Source organism: Phyllostomus hastatus, unplaced genomic scaffold, assembly GCF_019186645.2.
Source record: "Phyllostomus hastatus isolate PE091 unplaced genomic scaffold, TTU_PhHast_1.1 phas_contig_468, whole genome shotgun sequence".
NCBI classification, from domain to species: domain Eukaryota; kingdom Metazoa; phylum Chordata; class Mammalia; order Chiroptera; family Phyllostomidae; genus Phyllostomus; species Phyllostomus hastatus.
Window position 1 is genome coordinate 1,948,351 of NW_025333884.1, and position 23,301 is coordinate 1,971,651.

At 54.0% G+C, this 23,301-nt stretch overlaps 1 protein-coding gene and 1 long non-coding RNA gene across 2 annotated transcripts; one reads left to right on the top strand and one right to left on the bottom strand.

The window, feature by feature from the left end:
* Nucleotides 1–2,140: 2,140 nt before the first annotated feature.
* On the bottom strand, nt 2,141–7,095 carry LOC123822997. Its single transcript, XR_006786458.1, has 3 exons — nt 6,979–7,095; nt 3,139–3,218; nt 2,141–2,356 (listed from the first exon to the last, which is right to left on the bottom strand). It is a non-coding gene; the product is annotated as an uncharacterized LOC123822997 (long non-coding RNA).
* A 31-nt stretch (nt 7,096–7,126) lies between these two features.
* Nucleotides 7,127–22,938, top strand: PVR (PVR cell adhesion molecule). The gene is made up of 8 exons (XM_045845213.1): nt 7,127–7,347; nt 10,209–10,574; nt 12,007–12,306; nt 12,767–12,884; nt 15,545–15,693; nt 16,498–16,614; nt 18,360–18,391; nt 18,882–22,938. Exons 1-8 carry the CDS (start codon nt 7,266–7,268, stop codon nt 18,948–18,950), a joined length of 1,233 nt encoding a protein of 410 aa, XP_045701169.1. The 5' UTR covers nt 7,127–7,265; the 3' UTR covers nt 18,951–22,938.
* The last annotated feature ends 363 nt before the right edge of the window (nt 22,939–23,301 follow it).

Genomic DNA, 23,301 nt, shown 5'->3' on the forward strand with positions numbered 1-23,301 from the left:
GCCGCTTTGAAATGGACTTTAAGACGGTCTGTTCTCGCCATCTCTGGTGGTTTACAGAGATGACGGTTTATGCGCCATCTCTGAGGCTGGGAAAAAAGTAAAATGAAGAGGCAGATACTTCCTTGACATTGGCGAGTACAGGATGGGCACGGTTAGCAACTGCAGTTGACACGGCAACAGTAGTGTGAGGGCTTCTCTGGTGTCCGGTCTGCAGCCGTAACTCTGCCCAGAGGGGACTGGAAAAGGGAAGCTCTGACCTTCCCGAAACACATCATCCGAGATGCCAAAGGACAATTAAGGTAACAGGGACCTTCTCCAGGGAAGATACCGCCCTAGGACATGACGACCCACCATGACTCACTTTTGGTTAAGAAGTTTTCATTTCAGGCCCTCCTGTGAGGTGACTTTCAGTTTCGGAGTTTGTGGGCCCCACCACGCGGGCCTCCCCTGGGCTTGTCCCTTAGGTGCCATACCTGGCGCGTTTTTCATCCACGTCACAAAGAACAAACTGCTGGCTGCCAGAGGGGAAGAGGGGATGGGTGGAAAAGGTGGAAGCGAGTGAGAGGCACAAACTTCCAGTGATAAAATAAACAGGCCACGGGCCTGCAATGTCCAGCACGGGGAACACGTCAGTAACAACATAACAGCTTCACACGCCAACAGGTGATCACTAGACTCACCCCAGGGATCACCTTGTAAGGTGCAGGAGTGTCAAACGCTACGTTGTACGCCTGAAACTAATATACTTTAACGAAAACATTTCAAATAAAGTCAATGTTCTTTGTTAAAAAAGAAAAAAAAAGTTATCTGGCCACTGTCCTGCGGACATCGGAGACTGGGTGTGGCTTCCATTTCTGATGGCAGGGTAGGAGTCAGCCGTGATTTCACTTCCTTTTCTGGGCTTTGGGAAGACGGGAGGGGAACAACCGCCCGGAGCCAGGCTGTACTCAGAGTGGACGGGGCTGGACACGTGGGCGGGGGCTGGTGGGAGACGGGGAAGTGGAAGTGACCGCTATGGCAGCCAGCCACCTCTCGGGGAAGACAGGCAGGTAGCTGTTGTCTGCGGTGGGTTCCCCCCCACCCCCGGTGTTCTCCTGCTTGCTCGGCTGCAGAGCATGGAGGAGTAGAGTTCTGCCCCAACCCCACATCCCACCCCCTTTCCGCCACCACGGCACCACAGGGAGAGTGGGGATGGAATCCTCGCTGCTCCTCGGGAGAAGAACCTGAGATTGAGCTGCACGCAGGTCCTCGCCCTGTATGAAACTCTCTATGGCTCCCTCCTGCCCACGGCAGTAGTTCCCAAGCAGGGGTGCTCTGCAGGGTCACACTGGGGCTGTCACAGCCTCGGGACACCTGTCGTACTTGCTGCCACTTGTTGAGCAACTATATCGATAAACAGCTTTTTCACCATATCACTTATTGCCAAATAACCCATTTAACCATCACCACAGGTTTTTATGATCCCCTATTTTACAAATGAGAAAAAGAAGGTGAGAGACTCGACCCTAATAGCGAAGGGTCACCAGCTATCAATCCGTGAAACTGGAGTTTGAACCAAGGAAGCCACACTCTGAAACCCCGCCCCTACTCCACGGTTCCCAGCCTCCTTCTCTCCCCTCCCCCTCCTCTCTCTGTCTCCCAACTTCTCTCCCCCCTCCTCTTCTTCCCACTCCACTTTCTGCCTCCCTTTCTTTCCCTCCATCTCTCCACCTCCTCACCCGCTAGGTTCCTACATCAGATCCTTGGGGATAAAGCTTCACACCTGAAATTGTAAAAGCTTCAGTTCACTACCGTAGGTAGAATACAATGCCAGGCTCCTACTCGGCTGCCAAGAGTGCTGGGTAACACTTGGTGACAGCCTCTGAAACCACAAATGTGCATGGCCTGGGACTCAGCTTCAAGGAACGAGTGGAACTGATGCTGTCACACACGTGGGAAACGGCAGGAGCACAGATCCTCAGGGCAGCGCGCTCTGTAAGGGCAAAGGTCAGAAACACCTTAAGCGCCTGTCCACTGGGGGCGGGTTCAAAATGCAGGGCGTGTTCATGGAACAGCACACAGCTGTGAGGGAGTGAGTGAATGAGGCACTTGCTACATCCTTTTCTGGCAAGATCATGAAGCAAAGTGAAAAGCAGAAAGAGACAGAACAATGCCACTGTTTATTCTTCTACATTGGGATGGAAGAGTAAGGAAGTTGCATTCAGCAGGTGGAAACCCATGGCCAGACTCCAAGGAACTTCAACAGTTCCATTGGAGATATTCACTTGCTTATTTATTCTTTCGGTAGATACGTCAGCCCTTGAGTGAAGACCAGAGTCTAGAACCGGCCCGACCCTTGAACAGTTTAGAGCTGTGCCTGGAAGACACAGAGAAACAAGCGGATGTGTCGTGTCCCAAACCAAACTTGCTCTTCTTTCCACACCTGCTGCTGCTGCTGCCCTGTCACCCCCATGTCCCTCAAAAGGACCACCCTCTTCCCGAGGTCCAGAGCCTGAGGTCCTGGGTGAGAAAGAGGCAACTCCATACCCCACCCCCAGGCTGTAAGCAACGTCCTGGGTCTCCCCCGTCAAAGCACAGTGAAATCCAACCACCTCTCACCCTCGCCCCCCCCCCCGCCACCGCCACCCTGAAATGAGCCTCCCTCCGAGGCCAGACACCATGGCAGTCGCTTCCCAGCTGACGTCAACCCTCCCCCTCCCCACCCCCAGTCTGTTCCCCACGGAGGGATCCTGTTAAAACACAAGTCCAATCACACCCTCAGCACAAAACTCTCTCAGGTCTCATCATCTCCACGAATCGTAAACATCTCTTCACGGCCTACAAGGCCCAGGAATGTTTGGCCCCTTCATATCGCCTCCAACTATTCCTTGCACTCTCCACCGCTCTTTCTATTGTAGCCACGCTGGCCCCTTTGCTGGTCCCCAGTCATCACACAGGTTTCCGCCTCAGGGCCTTTGCACTTGCTCTTTGCTGTGCCTGAAACACCCCCGTCATTTGCGGAGCTGACTTCGTTTAGGTCTCTGCTTCCACTCATCACCTCGGAGCTAATTTTTCTATCTGCCAGCTTTCATTACATTTTGCTGTAATAAGAAACCACTCCCAAATCTTGGTGGTTTCCATCATTAATTTCTCACTCACATTACACATTGACCCCAGGCCAGCCGTGGCTCTCACACATTGTCTTCATCCTGGGATCCTGGCAGAAGGAGCAGCCCCACCTGGGACAGGGTGAGCGGAGGGAAAAAATCAGGCCACAGTTTTAAAACATCTGTTCAAAGTGTTACAGAACAACAAGGGGGGCCTGGGACGACATACTATTACCAAAAGGAACCCCCAGGTCCATTATGTCCGCCGTCTATAGGAAAGATGTCTCTCAATGTCAGAGATTCATGAAAAGGAAAGGAAATGTTTATTTAATGGTATACAAACTTAAAGTAATGACCTAATGTCTTCATCAAAATCCTAAAGTCCCTTAAAACACCCACAAGCACATATAGTCCTTCCTTTCCCCTTTGCTCAGTCTGGGGTACTGTATCTCAAGAAAAGAAACAGAAGTCCTTGGCTCAGGCAGCCCCCCCCCCCCAGCTCTTCTCAGTAATCCGTCTTGGCTGGGAGACCTCCCTGGGTTCCCGGCACCCTCAGCTGTGTCACCAAAATCTCTGCTAAAGCCAGGTGGTGGTTCCCCCTGATAATGCTGCAGGGGTCCCCACTCTGGCAGAGACACAAGGTTCTCCACTGCTCCAGCCACGTAGTCCTCTCTCCCAGGGCCACAGGAGTCCCCACTCAGCCAAAACCGCGTGCTTCTCTCTTCAATGGCTGCTGTGTCTGGGTTTAAATCCCCGCACCAATCTCCCTCTGCAGCCCCATTTCCAACTCCTCCCACACTCGACCACACTTGCCCTCAATCTCCGGTCCTTTCCAGCTTTTCTGGCTGCCTGGGTCTGGGCAGGTGTGGCCCCATGTCATGGAGCCAATCTTCTCCGAGCTCCCACGCAGGTGCAGGCGCTGTAACTCGGGGGACCTGCCCCCCAGTCACATCTTGGGCGGGTGGTGGGGGGAGTCCCTTTCCATGCCCTGGCCAAGAGCATAGCCACAGCTATTTAGCATATCTAAATGACCAGCCAAAGGCTATAGGTATGTTAAATGACTATGCCATGGATTAGCTGCAAAGCTGTTGCTGTACAAAACAGCCCTGCATGTTCTTGCTCTGTGTGTCCCTTCCCCCAACTCACACCTGTGGGGGAAGGGGTGAAGACATTTTAAAAATCTCCTGACACCTTGAGTTCTGGACCCTATTTCAAATGCCCATTTGGAGTCTCCCCTCTTGGCTGCAGCCTGTAACAAGAGCACTGACCGAGTAGCTCATTTGATTGGAGCATCGTCCTGATATGCCAAGGTTGTGGGTTCAGTCCCTCATCAGGGCACATACAAGAATCAACCATTGAATAGATAAATAAGTAGAACAATGAGACGTCTCTTTCTCCCTCTCTAAAATCAGTAATTTTTTAATTATTAAAAACAAGTAAAAAATAAAACATCTGCTCAGAACCAGGCCGCATTTTCCCCTCCAAATGCAACTCAAGGGCGACACCTCGTTCAAAGGCCCCCACCTGCTACAGGAAACCCTAATGCTGGGAGCTGGGAGTTTCTGACTTACGCCTTGGGGAGGGGACACTGGAGGGAGGGGACTCAAAGTGTTGGACAGCCGCAAAGGAGGGAATTTGAAGAAATTCTTCCTAGTCTCCTTACCCTGTCTTTTTTAAAAGATTTTATTTATTTGTTTTTAGAGATAGAGGAAGGGAGGGAGGAAAATAGGGAGAGAAACATCAATGTGTGAGAGAAAAATCCATCGCTGGCCTCTCACATGTATACCAACCAGAGACCAAGCCCACAACCCAGGCATGTGCCCTGACCGGGAATCGAACTGGCGACCTTTCGATTTGTGGAATAACATGCAACTGAGTGAGCCACGCCAATCAGGGCTCCTTGCCCGCTCTTATTTTTTTTCATGGCTTTTACCATCCCCCGGTATAGTACCCATCTACTTCTTTTTACCTTTCTCTCCCCAACTCCCATCCAGCAAGGGACCTCCAGGGGGTCAGGACTTCACTGCTGTTCTTCAGCATTGAGTACATAGTAGGGGCTCAATAAGTATATCTCAATCGAATGAATTCAAGGAGAAAAGGGCCATGGGCCCCAGTGGGGGATCCCAAGGAGCTATGGGAACCAGAGGAGAGTGGTTTCAGTAAGACCCCGGGACACCTCTCATGGACACCTCTCACAGCTGAGGGGTCGGCAGGGGCCAGGGGAGTGGCTGTCAGGGGAATCAGGCAGCTCCTTGGCTCAACCCAGCCGTTCCGACTGGCACTAGTCTCCCTTCCTCACATCCTCATCCAATTTCTTTTCCTTTAAAGATTTTATTTACTCATTTTTAGAGCAAGAGGGGAGGGAGAAAGAGAGAGAAACATTGATCATTTGGTTGCCTCTCCTCAGGCCCCCAGCCTGAAACCTGGTCCACAACCTAGGCACATGCCCTGACTGGGAATTGAACCAGCAACCTTGAGGTATGCAGGCCAGTGCTCAATCCACTGAGCTACACCAGCCAGGCCACATCCTCACCCAATTTCATCTAGACCTGACACAAGACATTTTATTGAATGCAGCAATTTTTAAAAGACTTTATTTATTTACTTTTAAGAGAGAGGAAAGGAGAGAGAAAGAGAGGAAGAGAAACATCAACGTGTGGTTGCGTTTGTTGCATTCCCCACTGGGGACCTGGCCCACTACCCAGGCATGTGCCCTGCCTGGGAATCGACCCAGCAACCTTGAGGTTCACAGGCCAGCGCTCAATCCACTGAGCCATACAAGCCAGGGCGAATCCAGCAATTTTGACAGCATGGATCCTTTGGCCTTCCCAACTATTTATTGACCGAACTTAACTTTTTTTTTTTTTGGCCCAGGAATACCAGCCACTGAAGGCCCTCCCTCTTCCACTGGCCCTCACCACATCCTAGCCCCATCCCTGAGACCCTGCCTCTCCTTGAGCCCCCCTCCGATTTCATCCCTGAACCTGACCCCATCCCCTGTCCCCAGCCCTGCATTGACCCCACTCTTGAGTTTCAGTGGCTGGCAGTCTGTATCACTGCCACTATGTGGAACTGTTCAGGACCAAGGCTCTGAGGGTTTGTTTTCAGAGAGAGGTTCTGTTCCTCTCACCAAGGAGTCACATAGATGCCCAAGGGGGAAGATCAGAGTATGGGGTGAGTTGGGCCCCCTAACTGGAGCCAGAATGTCAGCAGGGGCGGAGGAGAGACCACGGAGAGAAGGCTGCTGGAGCACCTGGCTGGGGAGTAGGAGAGCTTCCTGGGTGCTAACCCATGAATGGTCTGTTTCCCTCCCCGAGAGGGTGGGCTCCATAAAGGCAGGAATTTGGCGCTGTATTTATTTCTGGCACATCCCTGTACCCACAATACTGTCTAGCTCAATAACATAATTGTGTTTTGTGTTTTAGGTTTTTTTTTTATTGTGGTAAAATACACAGAATGTAAAATGTAACATCTTAAACATTTCAAGCACACAGCTCCCTGGTATTAAGCAGCTCTCACCACCATCCATCCCCAGAGCTCTTTTCATCTTCAAAACAGAAACTGTTTATCCATGAAACAAGAACTCCCCATTCCCCCCTCTCCCCAGTTCAATAAAGGCAGGTGAACTCTCACCAACATTAGTATTTGATGATAGCAGCAAGGTGACGATGATACTTGTCATTCTTAGAGCTGCCAGGAATCAGGCTAAGCAGTTGCTAAAGTCTTACATCACCCCTGTGAGGAAACCGAAGCCCCAAGAGGAGCAGCAACATGCCCTCGCCTGGCTCTCCAGTCCGGGGGCGCAGTGGAGTGGGGGAGGAGGTTAAACCGGTTGGCTAAGAACTCAGGGTCTGTCTCGATTGTAGATTTGAATCTCAGCTCTGTCACTTACCAGCAAAGAGCTGCAGAAAGTCCCTGACTCTCTAGGCAGGTCGCCTGCGCCTTCACCCTGTCCAGCGGGGATCCGCGTATCGGGAGCTCCCAGCGCCCACGACCCACGCCCCCGGAAACTGCTCTGCCTCCGCGCCCCGCCCCGCCGCACCCGCCCCGCCGTGCCCCTCCGCTCCCTGTCCAGCGCTGGCTAGGGGGGCCGGACGGACCCTGGGAACTTCTCGGCGGGGTTATCTCCGAAGTCCCTAGGATCGGCACGCGGAGCTATTCCCTGTATTCTCTCCCACCATGGCGGGAGCTGCGGGGCCGCCGCCGCTGCTGACGCTGCTGCTGTTGCTGCTGCTGCTGCTGCTGCCGCTGCCGCGGTCCGGTGAGTTCCCGCAGTCCGCGGGCGCTGCTCCTTCTGTCCCTCCCCACCTGCCCGGGCACTCAGTCCCCCTTCATTCCGAGGGTTGGTGGATCTTAGGGGCCAGGACTCTTCTCTTGGCTCCCAGAAAGCGCCGGTTTCCTGCTACGTAGGGCAGGTTTCTCATTCCTGTTAGAACAGTGACTCATTCTCCAGAAAACAGCGGAGGTCATTCATTGCCCTGCTCACCATGCCCAGACAGAGGTCTCATGGAGAACAAGGGGTCAGGGTCGGCCTCCTTCTAACCCCATGTCGGGCCGTAATGGCTTGGCCATTCATTCATTCTTCCCCCTCCCACCGCCCCCCCCCCATCCTCGAAGAGATGTCGTTATTGATGAGGGGGGAGGGGAAGCGGGCAGGAGAGAGAGAAAGAGAAACATCGATGTGAGAGAGAATCCCGACCAGAGATCAAATCTGCAACCCAGGCATGTGCCCTGACCAGGGATCGAACCCACAACCTTTTGGTGCATGGGATGACGCTCCAAACCACTGAGCCACCAGGCCAGGGCTAGGGATACAGCTCTGAAGTCAGACAGCCCTAGGTTCAAAACATCTTTAGGCTTTAATACCGGTGTGAGCTCAGGAAAATTACCTAAGCTCTCTGCTTCCATAAAATGTGTTGGGGTGGGGAATCCCACCTACCTGGTGAGCTCATGTCTAGGGAGGTGCTGAGCAAGAGTGTGTGCTCCAGACGAACAAATGGAAATGATCATTCATGAGAACAATAGTGATACTGAATCTAGACCCAGGGATGCTGGAGTCTCTCATCTCAGCATGTCTGAAAAATCGATTCATAGAACACCAGATGCTTCTCCCCAGAAAAGAGGGCGCCAAGGCTCGATGGGGAGACTGAGGCACAGAGAGGGGCAATAATTCGCCCAAGGCACGCGGCAGGAGGTAGCGGAGCCAATGAGTGTGAACTGAAACAGTGGCCAGAGACAGCTGTCCTAGGGTGGGAGAGCCCAGTGCCCTGGTGCCTGGGCACAGGCCAGACCAGGCCAGGGTCTGAACCCAGGCTCTGCCCCTTGTTTGCTGGTTAGCCCAGGCGTGTGGCTTGACCCTCAGAGGCTCACTTGCCCCCTCTGTCCAAGGTGATGAAAACTAGCACCTATCTCTTGGAGCCATGGACAGGTTTAGAAAAGGTCACACTTCAGGGAGCAGCTCAGTGCCTGGCTCCAGTGTGACGATGACACAGGAACACGCTGAAAGAAAGGCCACTTCACCCAATGTCATCCTCATGGCAGCCTTGTTAAGGAGGAGACCCTACCCTCTGGTGGAGGAAGTCACCAGAGAAGGAGACTCGCTTGTCCAGAGCTGCACAGCATGCCCGTGGCAGAGCTGGCATTCAAACCCAGGCCAGCATGCTCACCACGCCACAGTTCCCTGTGTCCAGACTGCACCCTCCCTCCGCACAGCCCCCGTCCACTACCTCCCGGCTTCCTCTTCCTCGTAATGATGATGATGATAACATTTGCCCTTCAGAGTGCTTGGCATTGCTAACCCTTCACATGGATTGCATCACCGAGTCCTCCCAGCAATCCTAAGTTTAGAGCACCTGCATTTTACCAGTGCGGAAACTGAGGCTCTGAGGGGTGAAACCACCCTAACAGAGGGCCACATCGAGTGAGTGGCAGGGCTGAGGTTCCAAGGACGGAACTCTTTCCCTTCCCACCTTCTCCATCACCCTTGTTACTATGAATGAGCATGCACAGCATTGTGTTTATTAGTGTCAGGAAGAGCTACCATGTGTTCAAGACCTAGTATGAGCTGGGGCCCCTAGCAGAAAGAGTTTCCTATGGAACCTGGAGGCTTAGAGGGGCTCTTGACTGCAGCTGGCCCAGGTTCAAATCCCACCTCTGCCACTTACCCTCTGTGTCTTCTGGAGCACATGGCTCTGTACGGAAGTGTCCCCATCTATAAAGTGGGGCTGACAGTGGTACTGGCCTCAAGGAGCTCTTGAAGGACTAAATGCCAAGAGATGCGTGAAGCACTCAGAACAGCCTCTGATCTGTGTAAATGACTCCTGAGCATTCACTGTTGTGAGTCCCATTTCACAAACTAGGGAAAAGAATCAGAGAGGTCAAGTAACCTGCCTGAAGCGTCACAGCAGAGATCAGAATAGATCCAGAAACCTTGGGCTATAATTACCTCCCTTTCTTATTCCAGGATCCCCTACAAACATTCTCCCAGGTCAGGTCCACACAGAGGAGGAGGAGGAGGAGGAGGAGGAGGAGTAATATACCACGTTTCTTATAGATTCTAAGACCTAGGGTTTCTTCCCCTTTTTACTCCTCTAAATCAGAGATGCTCTAAATATTGACACTGAGCCCCGCCGTAAATGCCAGCACCACTGGAAATTGCATCTTAAAATTGATGGCATGGGGTGATGAAAATGTCCCAGAACTAGGTAGCGGTGATGGTCACACAACACCGTGAATGTAATTAATGCCACTAACTGTACACCTTAGAATGGCTTAAACTGCAAATTTAATTTTTTAACCACTATCTTAAAAATCAGTGATGCTAGGATGGAGCAACTGTAGTAATAGAAAAAAATACGGTAGTAAAAGCCCAGTGAAGCAGCGCCCACCAGGTCGCAGACCCAACCCATCTGCTCTCCCTTTCGCCAGCGCCCGGATGGGGACCGGACCCCTGCAAACACACACACACACACACACACACACACACACACACACACGCGCGCGCCCGCGCACACTCCCGAGGGACTCTAGTCCCCAGGTGAGCGGCCATCTAGGCGCCCCTCCCCATCCAGACCCGGATGCCCAGGCCTGACTCCCACCCCCCTGCAACCCGTTTCCCCGCAGAGGCAAGCACCCAGTCCTTCGAGGTGCGGGTGCTCACCCAGGTGAAGGGCTTCCTGGGCCACAACGTGACGCTGCAGTGTAAGGTGCAGACACAGGAGGACGACCTGCAAGTGACGCTGGTGACGTGGCAGCGGCAGGACTCCACGGGGGTCCCCCGCACCGTGGCTGTCTTCCACCCGATCCAGGGCAGCAGCTTCCCCGAGAGCAGGCGGCTGGGGTTCGTGGCCGCCAGGCCCCGCGAGAAGCTGCGGGACGCGTCGCTGATGGTACTGGGACTGCAAGCAGGGGATGAGGCGAACTACACCTGCCACATCGCCACGTTCCCGCAGGGCAGCAAGAGCGCCCGCACCTGGCTCCGTGTGCTGGGTGAGCAGGGAGAAAGGGGACAAAAGGGTGGGTGGTTGGGTGGGAGTTGGAGGGGGCGGGAAAGCAGGGTGGAAAAGGCCCGGGAGGGAGTGATGCCCTCCGGAGCAGAGATCCTGTGGGGACAAAAGTAGGTGGGGCCTGGGAAGCGGAGGACCGGATTTGCAGGCCACGCTAGTGTCTCGGGCAAGTGGTTTCCGAGTGCTGTCCTCAGCAAGCTGTCCACAGGGTCCCGGGAGGTTACCCAGGTGACCCACTTAGAACAGAGGTCCCTGTGAGCCCCTGGTAGCTGCCAGCTGTTGTCACTCCCGAGTTCTAGGAAGGGGTCGTAGAAAGGCCTAGATGGAAGGAAAGGGGCGCGGATACCCAGCGGGGGAGCTGCTTTACCGGCGGGACCCGGGCGCCCTCTAGCGTCATGGACTCATTGGTTCACTCTCTTGAGCACCGGGAAGAAAAGGACAGGTCCTCCTTTCCCGGAAATGGAGTGAGAAGTCTCTGTGCCTCGGTGTCCTCTTCTGTGAAACGGATATGGCCATGAGGATGAATAAGACCTGACATTTATTTTCCAATTATGTGCCAGGGACCGTTCCCAGTTTTGCCAGAGTGACTCATGATGAGGCAGGCGCTTGGAGCAGGGCCAGCCACCCGGCACCCGAGCCAACGGCTCTGGTCATTTCAGCAAACCTGGGGCTTCAGGTCTTATGGTTTAGGATGAGGGCAAAGCAAAACCACCCATGAGTCAAATTAAAGAGAAACCTTCAGTAAGTAATAACCCCAGGGAAGGATGAGGAAGGAACCGAGTGAAGCCCCAGGTTTGGGAATCACCAGAATGATGATTAAGAGACACACCTAGAGTTCAAGGCCTGTCCTGTCACTCGCTGCCTCCAGCCAGGAGCTCCCCCTCTTTATCGCAGAAGCACAGCCCTGCCCTCCTCTCCTCCACAAAGCCCTCCATGGCCACCCCCACCCGGGCCCCCCTCTGAGCTCCCCTGTCTCAGACTCACCCAAGGCGGGTCATCACTGCCTGAGGGAGTGTCTGTCTTCCCCTTGAGCTGGACAACCCATGGAGGCAAGGGTGGGGCTGTCTCAGTCGTTGCTGGGTCCCCAACACTGCCCATCCCAGGACCAGGCCATGTCTTCAGTGACCAATAATAATAACAACATTTATCGAGCACTTATGTGCCCATACCACTTTAAGAGCTTTGCATGTGTATTCTCATTGCCTGTGGTCCTGTCTTTAGCCCCAGTTGACAGACAAGGAAACTGAGGCACAGGCTTGCCCAAGGCCCCCCAAGTGCTCAGGGCCAGAGCTGGGATTTGAACCTGGCTGTCCTACATCCTCAGTTAAGCCACCTCCCTCTGCTGCCCACATGTTTGTCATTAATCAATGATGGCAGGTGAGGAGTGACCTGTCCCCTTTTGCTCCTCTCCCCAGCCAAGCCCCAGAACAAGGCTGAGATCCAGGAGATCCCGCTCCGCCTGCTCAGCCAGGAGCCCGTGCCTGTGGCCTGCTGCGTATCCACGGCAGGCCGCCCACCCGCGCGAATCTCCTGGTCCTCGGGTGGGGAGGTGAATGAGAGCCAGGAGCCAGGACCCGTGCCCGGCACATTCAACGTCGTCAGCCTCTTAACCTTAACACCCTCGAGCCGGGTGGATGGCAGAAATGTCACCTGCACAGTGGAGCACGAGACCTTCGAGAAGCCCGACCTGCTGCCTGTGACCCTCAGTGTGCGCTGTGAGTGTGCCCGCGTGTGAGCGAGCATGGGAACCACTGCCCAAGAGCAACGTGCTTCTTCATTAAGTAGGCCAGCTTCTTAGGCCGCAGTCCACGCTGCTGCCCCGGTGGTCTGCCCTGACCCCCCGGCCGCTGTCCACACTGACACGCACCCCGTGTGCACCGGCTCCTGGAGCACAGTCTGCCTCCAGCTCCCTTGTCCACTGTGTACACTGCCTCGCCCTAGTCTACACTGGCTCCTCTAGCCCACACACAGCACTGCCCCTGTTGTCCCCGGTCACCTGGGCCACCGGCTCTGGGGAGCTGTGTTCCCATTACCCCAGACTCCTCACAGGCCTCTCCATCTGGGGCTGTTCCCGAAACCTGCTGAGGCTTTTTCCTGTTCTGGCATGAATCTCGCAGGTCTTCAGTCCCCTCTGAAGGCTCCCTGTCTCTGAGTTTGCATGTCTGTTTCACCCAGACCCCCCTGAGGTCTCCATCTCCGGCTATGATGACGACTGGTACCTCGGCCGCAGTGAAGCCGTCCTGAACTGTGACGTCCGCAGCAACCCGGAGCCCAAAGAATATGTCTGGAACACGTGAGTCCTGGACAGATCCAGACTCGGGGGTCTGAGGGAGGAGAAGATGCAGGAGAGTATAAAGAAAAGTCAACTAGGGCCCTGGCTGGTGTGGCTCAGCAGATTGAGTGCTGGCCTGTGAATCAAAGGGTTGCGGGTTCAATTCCCAGTCAGGGCACATGCCTGGGTTGTGGGCAGGGTCTCCGGTTGGGGGCACGCGAGAGGCAACCACACATTGATGTTTCTCTCCCTCTCTTCCTCCCTCCCTTCCTCTCTCTCTACATATAAATAAATAAAATCTTTAAAAAAGAAAAAAGTCAACTTGGGACCCTGAGAAATTTTCTGAATGGCATGCTCAGAGTTTATGAGGGACTTAGTTCGGGTTCACTGACACACCTGCTCTTTTTTTCTTCTTCTTCTTCTTCAGGGTTTCACTATTTTTTTCATTTATTTTTTTATTTTTAGAGAGAGAGACAGGTAGGGACAAAGAGAGGGAGAGAAACATCGATGTGTGAGAGAACCATCTATCAGTTGCCTCTCAAACCCACAACCTAAGCATGCACCCTGGCCAGGAATTGAACCAGCGACCTTTCGCTTTGCGGGACAAGGCTCAACCAACTGAGCCACATCAGTCAGGGCTACCCCTGCTCTTTACGGCCTGCCCGCTCTGTGCCCAGTACTTAAATCATCCCGTGGGATCCTCGAATTCTAGCGCGTCCCCAGGTCAAAGATCAGCTGGGCCCCAACAGGTGCCATCCTTTGCCCAGGTCACACAGCCATGAGGACACAGAGGCACCTCCAATGGCTACCTGACTCCAAACTCAGTCCTCTAGCTTCTGGGCTGTGCCACCTCCCCGGCCACCTCGTGCGGCCTGTGCAGTCCCCTCTGAGGGAGCAAACACTGTCCCCACTGTCTGGATGAGCACACGGAGGCTCAGGGCAGACAGAAGTTACCCTTGAATTCATACCAGCGCTGGCGTTAAGGGTGGCGGCAGCAAAAGGCAAAGGGGAAAACTGCATGACATAATTTCCATTGGGCTTTTTTCCTTAATACAAAAATAACACAATGCCATTGTGGAAACTTTAGACAATTGTGACTGAAAAAAGAATATTGCATCTACAGTGGAAGGTACCTGGCCACTTCCAGAAATATCCACTGTCGCCTCTCATCCCGACCCTTCCTGTCTTTTTTCCTGTACGTCTCTAAACAAAAACTGCCGTGGATGCATTTTAACATATTCTTCCACCTCATGAACCCCTTTCCACATCAAAGCACATAGATCCACAACCCTGTCTCTACAGAATTTTATGAGGAAAATTTTCCTTCCTTTTTTTTAAAGATTTTATTTATTTATTTTTAGAGAGGGGAAGGGAGGGTGAAAGACAAAGAGAGAAACATCAGTGCGTGGTTGCCTCTCATGTGCCCCCCCTACTGGGGACCTGGTCTACAACCCAGGCATGTGTCCTGCCTGGGAATTGAACCAGCGACCCTTTGGTTTGCAGGCCGGCACTCAATCCTCTGAGCCACACCAGCCAGGGCTTTGTGAGGATGATTTTCAAACATACAGAGAAATTGTGAGAATTTCCCAGTGAACATTCAAAAACCCACCACGTGGCTTCTTCCGCTAACATTTCACTACGTCTGTTGTTTTGTCACGTTCTGCCCATCAGTCCATCCCTCTCTCCATCGTCCGTCAGTCCTTATCTTATACGCGTGTCAAAATGCCCTGAGCCCCTTTTTAATGCTGCTGGGCTCTCCTCTGGGTGTGTGACATGGATGATTTCTGCAGACGCCCACATCTCCACGCTTATCTCTCCCCTGTCCACTAAGCCCGTGTTTCTCGGCTGTTCCCCGTGTGCTGGGTGCTATTTCCTGGCACACCTGGGTAGATGAAGTAGGCCAGATTCCCTTTGCTCCCAGAGCTTCCTTTCCAGTGGGGAGAGAAATAATCAGATGATAGTGCAGTAAACTACGTAACACCATGGAAAACAGGAAGCAGAGAAGGGGCATGAGGAGGGGACCCTGCAGTCGAAGTAGGGTGGCCAAGGAAGGTGTTGCTAAGGTGACAGGTGAGCAGAGGCCTGAGGGAGGTGAGGGTGAGCTCTGCCGCCGGTACCTGGGGAAACAGCATTCCAGGTAGAGGGAACAGCGTATGCAAAGACTCTGAGGTGGGAGCATAGCTGGATTGTTCGAGAATCAGCTAGGGGAGAGGAGCAGATAATGTGGTCAGTGGTATGGGTGTTGGCTGATGTGGGGCCTGTGGCTGTGGTAAGGACTTTGGATTTACTCCGAGTGAAGCAGGGGCCTTGGGAGGGTTACAAGCTGCCTTAGTGTGAACGAGATCATGCAGGCTGCTGAGCGAGGGACAGACTGGAGTGGGGGGCAGGAGTGGAAGCAGGGAGCCCAGTGGGAAGGTGGCCACAGCAGCCCAGGTGGGGAGGGCATCAAACCAGGGTGGTGGCAGGAGAGGCTTTAAGGAGTGGCCGGACTCTGGATGCATTTTGAAGGTGGGGCGGGCAGGAGCTGCTGATAGGCTGGATGTGGGCGTGAGAGAGGGAGTCGGGAGAGTCTCAGAGCTGTTCTCAACTTACACCCCAGATGGCAGGAGGGTGTTTGCACTCCTGGCATGCCGTCCAGGCTGCCCACAGAGGCCGCTTCCTTACCCAGCTGTCTCTCCCAGGACAACGGGTTCCCTGCCACACTCTGCCAACGCCCAGGGCTCCCAGCTCCTGTTCCATCCCGTGGATGAGTCCATCAACACGACTTTCATCTGCCGTGCCACCAATGCCCTAGGGACAGGGGAGGCAGAACAGACTGTCCTGGTCAGAGGTGAGGAGGCCCCTGGGTGAGGGAGTCCCTCAGCCCCAGGACCGCTCTCTGACTTCCATCCTCCCCCGCCCCTCCCAAAAGCACCAACAGGGTCAGCTTTACTTTCTGTGGGCCCATTGTCTGTCCCATTGTTCCCATTGCACAGTTGCCTGGGTACCCCGCTCTGTGAACCCAGGCTGGGGCCATCATATGGTGCCTCTTCCCCTGGCGTCCAGAAAGGCCTGTCCAAATGTGTTAGGCAGAACTCTTATCAGTTGCAGCTGATAGAAACACAACTCAAAGTAGTCCAAGCAAAAGGGGGACTTTATTAAAAATTACCTGCAGTTATAATTAAACCAGATGTTCCAGCTGTGTGATCCAGGAGCTTTTCTTTACCTCTCTTGTCTCTGTTTTTCTCTATGCTGGTTTTATTCTCAGGAAGATGCTCCACTCAGGGAGGCAAGATGGCCCTCAACAGCGACAGGCTGACATCCCAATAGTGTAACACTCCCAGGGCAAAAGATACACCACTTTCAGCAGCTCTAGCCAAAGTCCCAGGGCTGGCTCTCATTGGCTCAACTTAGGTCACAGCCACCCTATGAACCAATCACGGCAGCCAGAGAGAATGGAATGCTCTGATTGGCCAGGTCTAGGTCAAAGTCCCATCCTAGGAACCAGAGGGTGGGGTGGAGTCCACCTGAACCCTTTAGACTGAGGAGGAGGCAGAATGGTAACTTCTGAAAGAAATAAGGGATGATATTTGCAGGGCGGGTCATACCCCAAAAATCTCTGAACCTAAATCCCTGCTTCCTTCTTCTCTTCCAGGAGAACGTCCCAGGGATCAGTCCTCTGGGACCACCACCTGGGTTGTGGTCCTGGTCGTGGTCCTGATTGTGGTTGGTCTGGGGCCCCTGGCTGTTTTCCTGTGGCGCAGACACTCCCGTGAGTCCCCTCCTCTTTGACACATCCCCTGCCTATCTGCTATGAGTGAACGTCACCGCAGCCACCATGGCTGAGCACTAGTGTGCTCATCCTTCCCATGACAGCCTCTCTCTGAACCCTCTCCCTGACACCGCACGGTCCCACCATTTTACAAGCAGGGACACTCACATCAGGAAGTCCTGGTCATTGGATCGTAGATTTGTTTGACAAATATTCAGGGAGTCAGGGTAGATTCTGCAGGTCCTCGAAGGCCACAGTAAGGATTTTGGCTTTCAGTCCAGGTGACACAGAATGGATGGAGGACAGACTAGGATTTAACCACCCCCAGCTTTCCTCCACATGGCTCCTTCCGGCAAAGTCCTGTGGCTAATTTTTAAGATTTCGTTTATTTTTAGAGAGAGGGGAACGGAGTGAGAAAGAGAGGGAAAGAAAAACATCAATGTATAGTTGCCTCTTGCATGCCCCCTACTGGGGACCTAGCCTGCAACCCAGGCATGTGCCCAGACTGGGAATTAAACCAGCGACTCTTTGGTTCTCAGGCCAGTGCTCAATCCACTGAGCCACAACAGCCAGGGCTCCTCCGGCTAATTCTATAATCAAAAAAGCTACAGTTTGCCGAGCCCTTTCTACATGCCAGGCACTGTCTGGGAACAGCCCCCTTGAGTGCTCACAAAGCCCCAGCAAAGTGAGTGCTCCTGTGAGCCCCACTTCACAGAGCAGGAAAGGTCACCTGCCAACCAGCACAGAGCTTGAAAGACTGGAGTAGAAGGCAGTTCTCTTGGTTACAAAGATTGTTCCCTCAACTACTGAACAAAACTGCCTCCTTACATACCAGCCAGGGGGCCCCTCCTCCAGGAAGCCCTCCATGATCCTTCAGAATGATCCAATCATCTGCTCTGGGCTCCCTCACCCATGCCTTGCTGACTCTGGCACATCACTCTGTGGGCACTTATCTGTCTCTCCAGTGGACTGTGAGCCCCAGGAGGACAGAGCTAGAACTGCCCCAGTCACAGCTATGTCCCCAGCACCACCCGCCACCAGACCAGGCACAAAGGAGGCATTTGAGGAAGCATTTGCTGAATGTGTCTTCTGCAGAGCCAGACTGCCTGTGTCTGGGCCCTCTACCACTTTATCCATTGTGTCGCCATGGGCAAATGACTCCGTTTCCTCATCTGTGAAATGGGAGTAACTGTACCTGATAATCCAGATAAAGCAGTTAGCACAGCATTTGGCACATTGTAAGCCATGCACTGGGTACCTAAGCTCTGATTAGTACTGCTATTGTTGCTATAATTATTAGTGTAAACTCCATGAGAACAGGCCTCGTCGTCTGTTTTGTTCACAGTTATATCCCCAGCTCCCAGAATGCACCTGGCACAATGTAGACATTTACTATTTGCTAAATAAATCTCTGTCTGATGGGTGAGGACAGTGAGGCACAGAGAGGTTAAGTCATTTGCCCAAGGTCACACAGCTCCTAAAGGACAGAGCTGGGATTTGAACCCTTCCACCTGGTTCCAGAGCCATCCGCAAACAGTATTTATTTATGCTTAATAACTGGGGGAAGAACCTATCCCATTCCTGTTCTACAAATGTATAAACCACTCTGGAATGAGGCACCCCCATGTCAAGAGCAGAGCTGGCCCTAGCATTCAGTGCCCCTGCCACCCACCTGTGTCAACTTCCTGTGCTTCCCACACGGTCCTTCATCCCTGACGACTTCTCCTGTTTCTCCTGTTTCCCAGGTCGGAACCAACGCAGCCCCCCGGATAACAATGTAAGTGTGGTGGTGGAGCGCAGGGTGTGTGGGTAGGGTGGGGTGGGCGGTGGTCATTCCTGCATGACCACAGACTAACTGCTGTGGGCTTCCCCAAAGGGGGGACAGGCATGTCTGGGTGCCCACGGCCTTTCGAGGAAGCCAGCGTGTCCTCAGGCGCCGGGTCCTGGGTCTTTTCTGGAGATGCCCCGAGCGGCCAGCCATCCCCAGCCCTTCCTGCCAGGCAGAAGCCCCTGGAAGGTTTGCTGAGATGCAGGTTCCTGGAGCTCAGTCCCTGAGAGTCCAGTCTGCTGGGTCTGTGCTGGGACCTGGGATGTGCAGTGGCATCGGTGCCCCTTCGCTCGGGTCACCTTGCCCCTGAAGTGCTGCCCCGGCTCCCAGGGAGGGGAGGAGGGGGAGAGGCAGACCTACAGCTCCGCACAAGGGCTTCAGAGGGAAGACTTTCGTCTGGAAGGGCCCTGAGGCTAAAGTTTGAATGTCCCTCTTCTAGGAGGTCTATTTCGCTGTCAACTCTGAGGCCAGCTCTCCCCAGGACCTGCAGGCAGACGGCACAAGGTGACGGCTCCTGGACTGAATGGAGGGAGACTGCAGCTGGCGAGGATGAGGGCCTTGCAGCTGGACCCCACCGCCACGGGTGAAGTCTCTCTCCAAAGAAACAGACCGCCCTCTCTGTGCCAGGCCTCAAGATGCCCCCTCCGTGTTGCAAGGCAGCGGGCGGGTGTCTGTTCAGAGACCCCAGAGCCCCCTCAGATTCAGCGTGCTCACTAAGGACTCCCAGAACTCAGGGTCGGTGCCACACTCTGGGCCACGGTTCAGTGAGGTTCCTGTCAGCGATGTGATCAGTGGGAGGGCAAAGCCCGGGAGAGACCCCGCCCGCTCACCCGCTTGTCCGCTCCTGGGGGAGCCACACGACAGCTCTTCCTTCTCCCAGGAGCGACACGTGACAACATACAGGGTTCCATCAACTGGAAAACTCATCCCAGGCTCGGCTTCCAGAGTTTCCGCTGGGGGTCAGGCAGGTAGACGCGGCCGACCTTAGTCTCAAGCACCTCCCTAGGTCAAGCCAATGTGGTGGCCCGGGGCCACCATCAATCACACTACTAGCACCGCTGTCCTTGGGGAAACAAGGACTACTATCAGCCAGGACACTGCAAGAGCTTAGAGGTTATCTCCCGTGACAAAAGGTCAGCTCTCTGGGCAAAATCCATCTCTTCCTGCACTGCGGGGTCATGGGGTCACACTGGATGTTCCAACTGCCAGGGAATTTTGATGAGACTTCTTTTACCTTCGGCCTTGAGCTTCCGAATCTCCATGTCAGTTGAATTTCTGTGGCTCCAAGAAACAGCCGCTGATCCAAGTCCCCAGAAGAGGGCCAGAGGCTGGGACACAGCTGCCTGGGGCTGTCCAAGGAGCAGGAAGAACTGGTGGACGTGAACTTGGAGGTTATCGGCTCCTCGCACCCTCTTCAGGGGGTAGCATCTGTCGCCAGCTGGCTGGAGTTGACCGGACCCTGTGGCAGGGGTGCTGGTAACCCACGAAGGAAAGCAGATGTCGGTCCCAAAAGGTGGAGGAAGAGGTGCCGGGGGAGCCGCTGTGCCGGACACCTGCCCTCAGAGCAGGACAGATGCAGCCCGAGACCAGGAGGCAGAGCTGCTCATCCTGACATGTTCACTTTGAAACGGTCTGTGGTCGTCAGAATTCCTCTCAGAGTGACAGCTGTGTGCTGGGGAATATACCTCAGGGAGGTGAGACCTTGGACCAGGATGCTGAACTGGAGAGCGAGGCGGGACCTGCTCTGCCCGAGAAAATGGGAAGGATCTGGGACCTGCTCTGGGCAGAGACGGGAGAGTGCGGAACAGAGAAGGATGGGGAAGAGACAACCGGTGGGATGGTGAGGGGCTCAGGGGGCAGCCAGGCCAGTGGGACTCCGCAGTGTCAGACAAGGGGGAGACTGGCGGCCTTGCTGGAAACCCCTCGTGGGTCCGCAGTCCCCAGACAGCGGGCTGTCCCCATGTGGGATGGAACCCGAGAGATGGAAGCAACACCCTGAATCAAGAAGGTCACACGGTGGACACTTGTCCCCAGGGTTCTCAGACACCGTGCAGAGAGCTCGTCTGATTCCTATTTATTTATTTATTTATTTTTAGAAAGAGGGGGTGGGAGGGAGAAGGGAGAGAAACATGAAATGAGAAAGAAACGCAGACTGACGGAGCCTGCGATGGGGGGCGGCGGCGGGGGATCTAACCGGCCGCCTTTCCATTGGCAGGAGGATGCCCAACCAACTGGAGTCACACTGGCCGGGGCTGTCTTTTTAATTTTTTTAACTGGGTAACACGTAGATATCCGCAAATCTAAAATAAAAAAAAGTCAGGGATCCCCTCTGAGTTAACTTGTGCGTAGGGCAAAGGAAGAGTCCGGCTTCCTTCTTCTGCAGGGGGATGTCCAGTTTTGCACAACACTTGAATGTCACCAGTGCCGTGAAATTATACACTTAAAAGTGGCTAAAGTGGCAGCTTTTTTGTCATCTCTATTTCCCCCACAATTTTTAAAACTGTTTCATGGAACGCATCGAAATCATTAAATTGCACGCTTTAGGTGCAGGGATTCTATTACCACAAACTTAGTGGCTTGAAAAACACAAAATGATTCTCTGAAAGTTCTGGAAGTCCGAAGTCCCAAATGGGTCTCACCGAGCTAAAATCAAGCCGTGGGCAGCTGGCTCCTCCCTGAGGACGGAGCCCTGCCCTGGCCTTTCCCACTTCGGAGGCCACTGCGTGCCTGGGCGTACAGCCCACGAGCACAGCCTTTCCCCAACTCTCCCAGGTCAGGGAGAGGACGCTGCCTCCCTCTCCTCTACAAGGGCCCTGTGAGTTCTCCGGGCCCATCCAGCTCATCCAGGATAAGCTCCCCACACAAGGCCCTTCACGCCATCACATCCGCAAAGTCTGCTGCTTTAAGAGAGCATGTTGGGAGGTTCGTGGGATTGAGACCCAGGTGACTTTGGGGGCGCATCATTCTATTTGCCACCCCGACCCAGGGCCCCTGTCCCACTGCAGATGAGCATGGCGCCACCTCCTGGTGAGTTTAGACACACAACGGTGTGCGCCGTTCTGCGCCCGCCAGTAACATCTCACACTCCGCCCAGCGCCTCGGTTCTGTCACTGAAGGCTCCTGAAAGGTCAGAGGACGTCTTTCAGCCCTTTCATAGCCTCACGTGGACTTTTTCTACCAGGCCCCTGGGGATGGGCGTTTGTGTGGTTTCTGCCCTTTTACAACTACAGCGTCGTAGTGACTGTCACTTAGCCTGGGTGTGGGGGCACACTCTGGAGGTGCAGTTGCTGAGTCGAAGAAGACGGCCCTTGTCGCGGTAGATTTTTACAGACGGTGTCCCGCGGGAGTGGAACTGAGTGATCTCTGTTTCCACCAGCAGTGGATGTGATGGCCTGTGTTTTGTGGGCCCCATAGCACCGGGGGGCCCCAGAATTTGGGTTTAGGTGTTGTACGGCTTCACATAAGACTGAGAAAACCACAAGTATCCATATCAGAGGATGGAAGGGAGAGGGCGCGGTGCAGGTCACCGAGAGGCTGGAACAGCACCCCCACCCCTGCACTGTTCTGCACGGAGTGAGTGGGGGCGGGGTCTGAGCAGTCATTAACCCACTTCAAGTTGCCGTGAGGTCCCAGGAGCCTCTGCACTGAGGATTGCTCTAAGTGAGGATGCCTGTGCTACCGAAATCTAACTTACTAAAAAACAACGTTGCCCCAGCCAGAGTGACTCAGTCGGTTGGAGCGTCGTTCCACAACCTTTTGGCCACGGGTTCGGTTCCCAGTCAGGGGGTATACCTAGGTTGCGAGTCTGATCCCCGGTCTGCACGTGAATGGGAGGCAACCAATTGGTATTTTTTCCTCTCCCTCCCTCCCTTCCTCTGTCTCTACAAAGCAGTGAAAAAGTGTCCTCAGGTGAATATTAAGTAAATTAAAAAACCAATGAGGTGACCCAAGAATTCCACTGCTAGGTAGATACCCAAAATGATCCAACACCCAAATAAACTGGTGTACGAAAACACTCAGAGCAGCACTCTGCACCAGTCAAACATAGAGGCAGCCCACGGGGATCAGTGGCTCCGCGGACGAGCAACATATGCTCCGGCCACACAACGCGACACTGTCCAACCATCAGAAAGAAGGAAACACCGACCCACACCGCAACACGGGCGAGCCTCGGGAACAGCACGCAGAATGAGAGAAGCCAGACACGAAAGGCCACATATCGTGGCATCCCGTCTACATGAAATGTCCAATACAGGCAAATCCGCAGAGACAGGAAGGAGATCGGAGGTTGCCAGGGCCTGGGGGAGGGGGACGGGGCAGCTACATGGGCGCGAGGTTTCCTTTGGGCGAGATGAACGGTGCCGTGGAAACAGACGGTGGGGGCGGGGCACAGCACTGTGAACGTGCTACGAGCCACTCCACTGTGTGCTGTAAAGTGGCTGAAATTCTAAGTTTGGTACATGTTTCACCACAATAAAAAAAAAAAAAAACTTAAAGTTCTTACAGAAAATGTTTTTTTTCATTTCCTCACTCTTACTGGCAGAATTTGCAGAACCCAACTACATTCATGATGGGAAGGATGGGTGCATTGTGGAAGAACAGATAATATTCTAACTGGTAAAGAAAACTATTGTCCAATGACACTTATTAATGCATGATAAGGCAGACTTCATCCAAGGGGGGCATGGGGACCACCATAAGGGGAGGCTGCGGGGAGATCGGACTCAACTCCAAGTGCGACAGGCCTGTGGGAGTGTGTGGCCCAGGAGCAGGCGGGGATCAGTGGATGGGAACCGCTGAGAGGAAACATCCAGGGTGAGGAAGGGTTCTGGGTAAACCCACCTGACAGGATCTGGCTG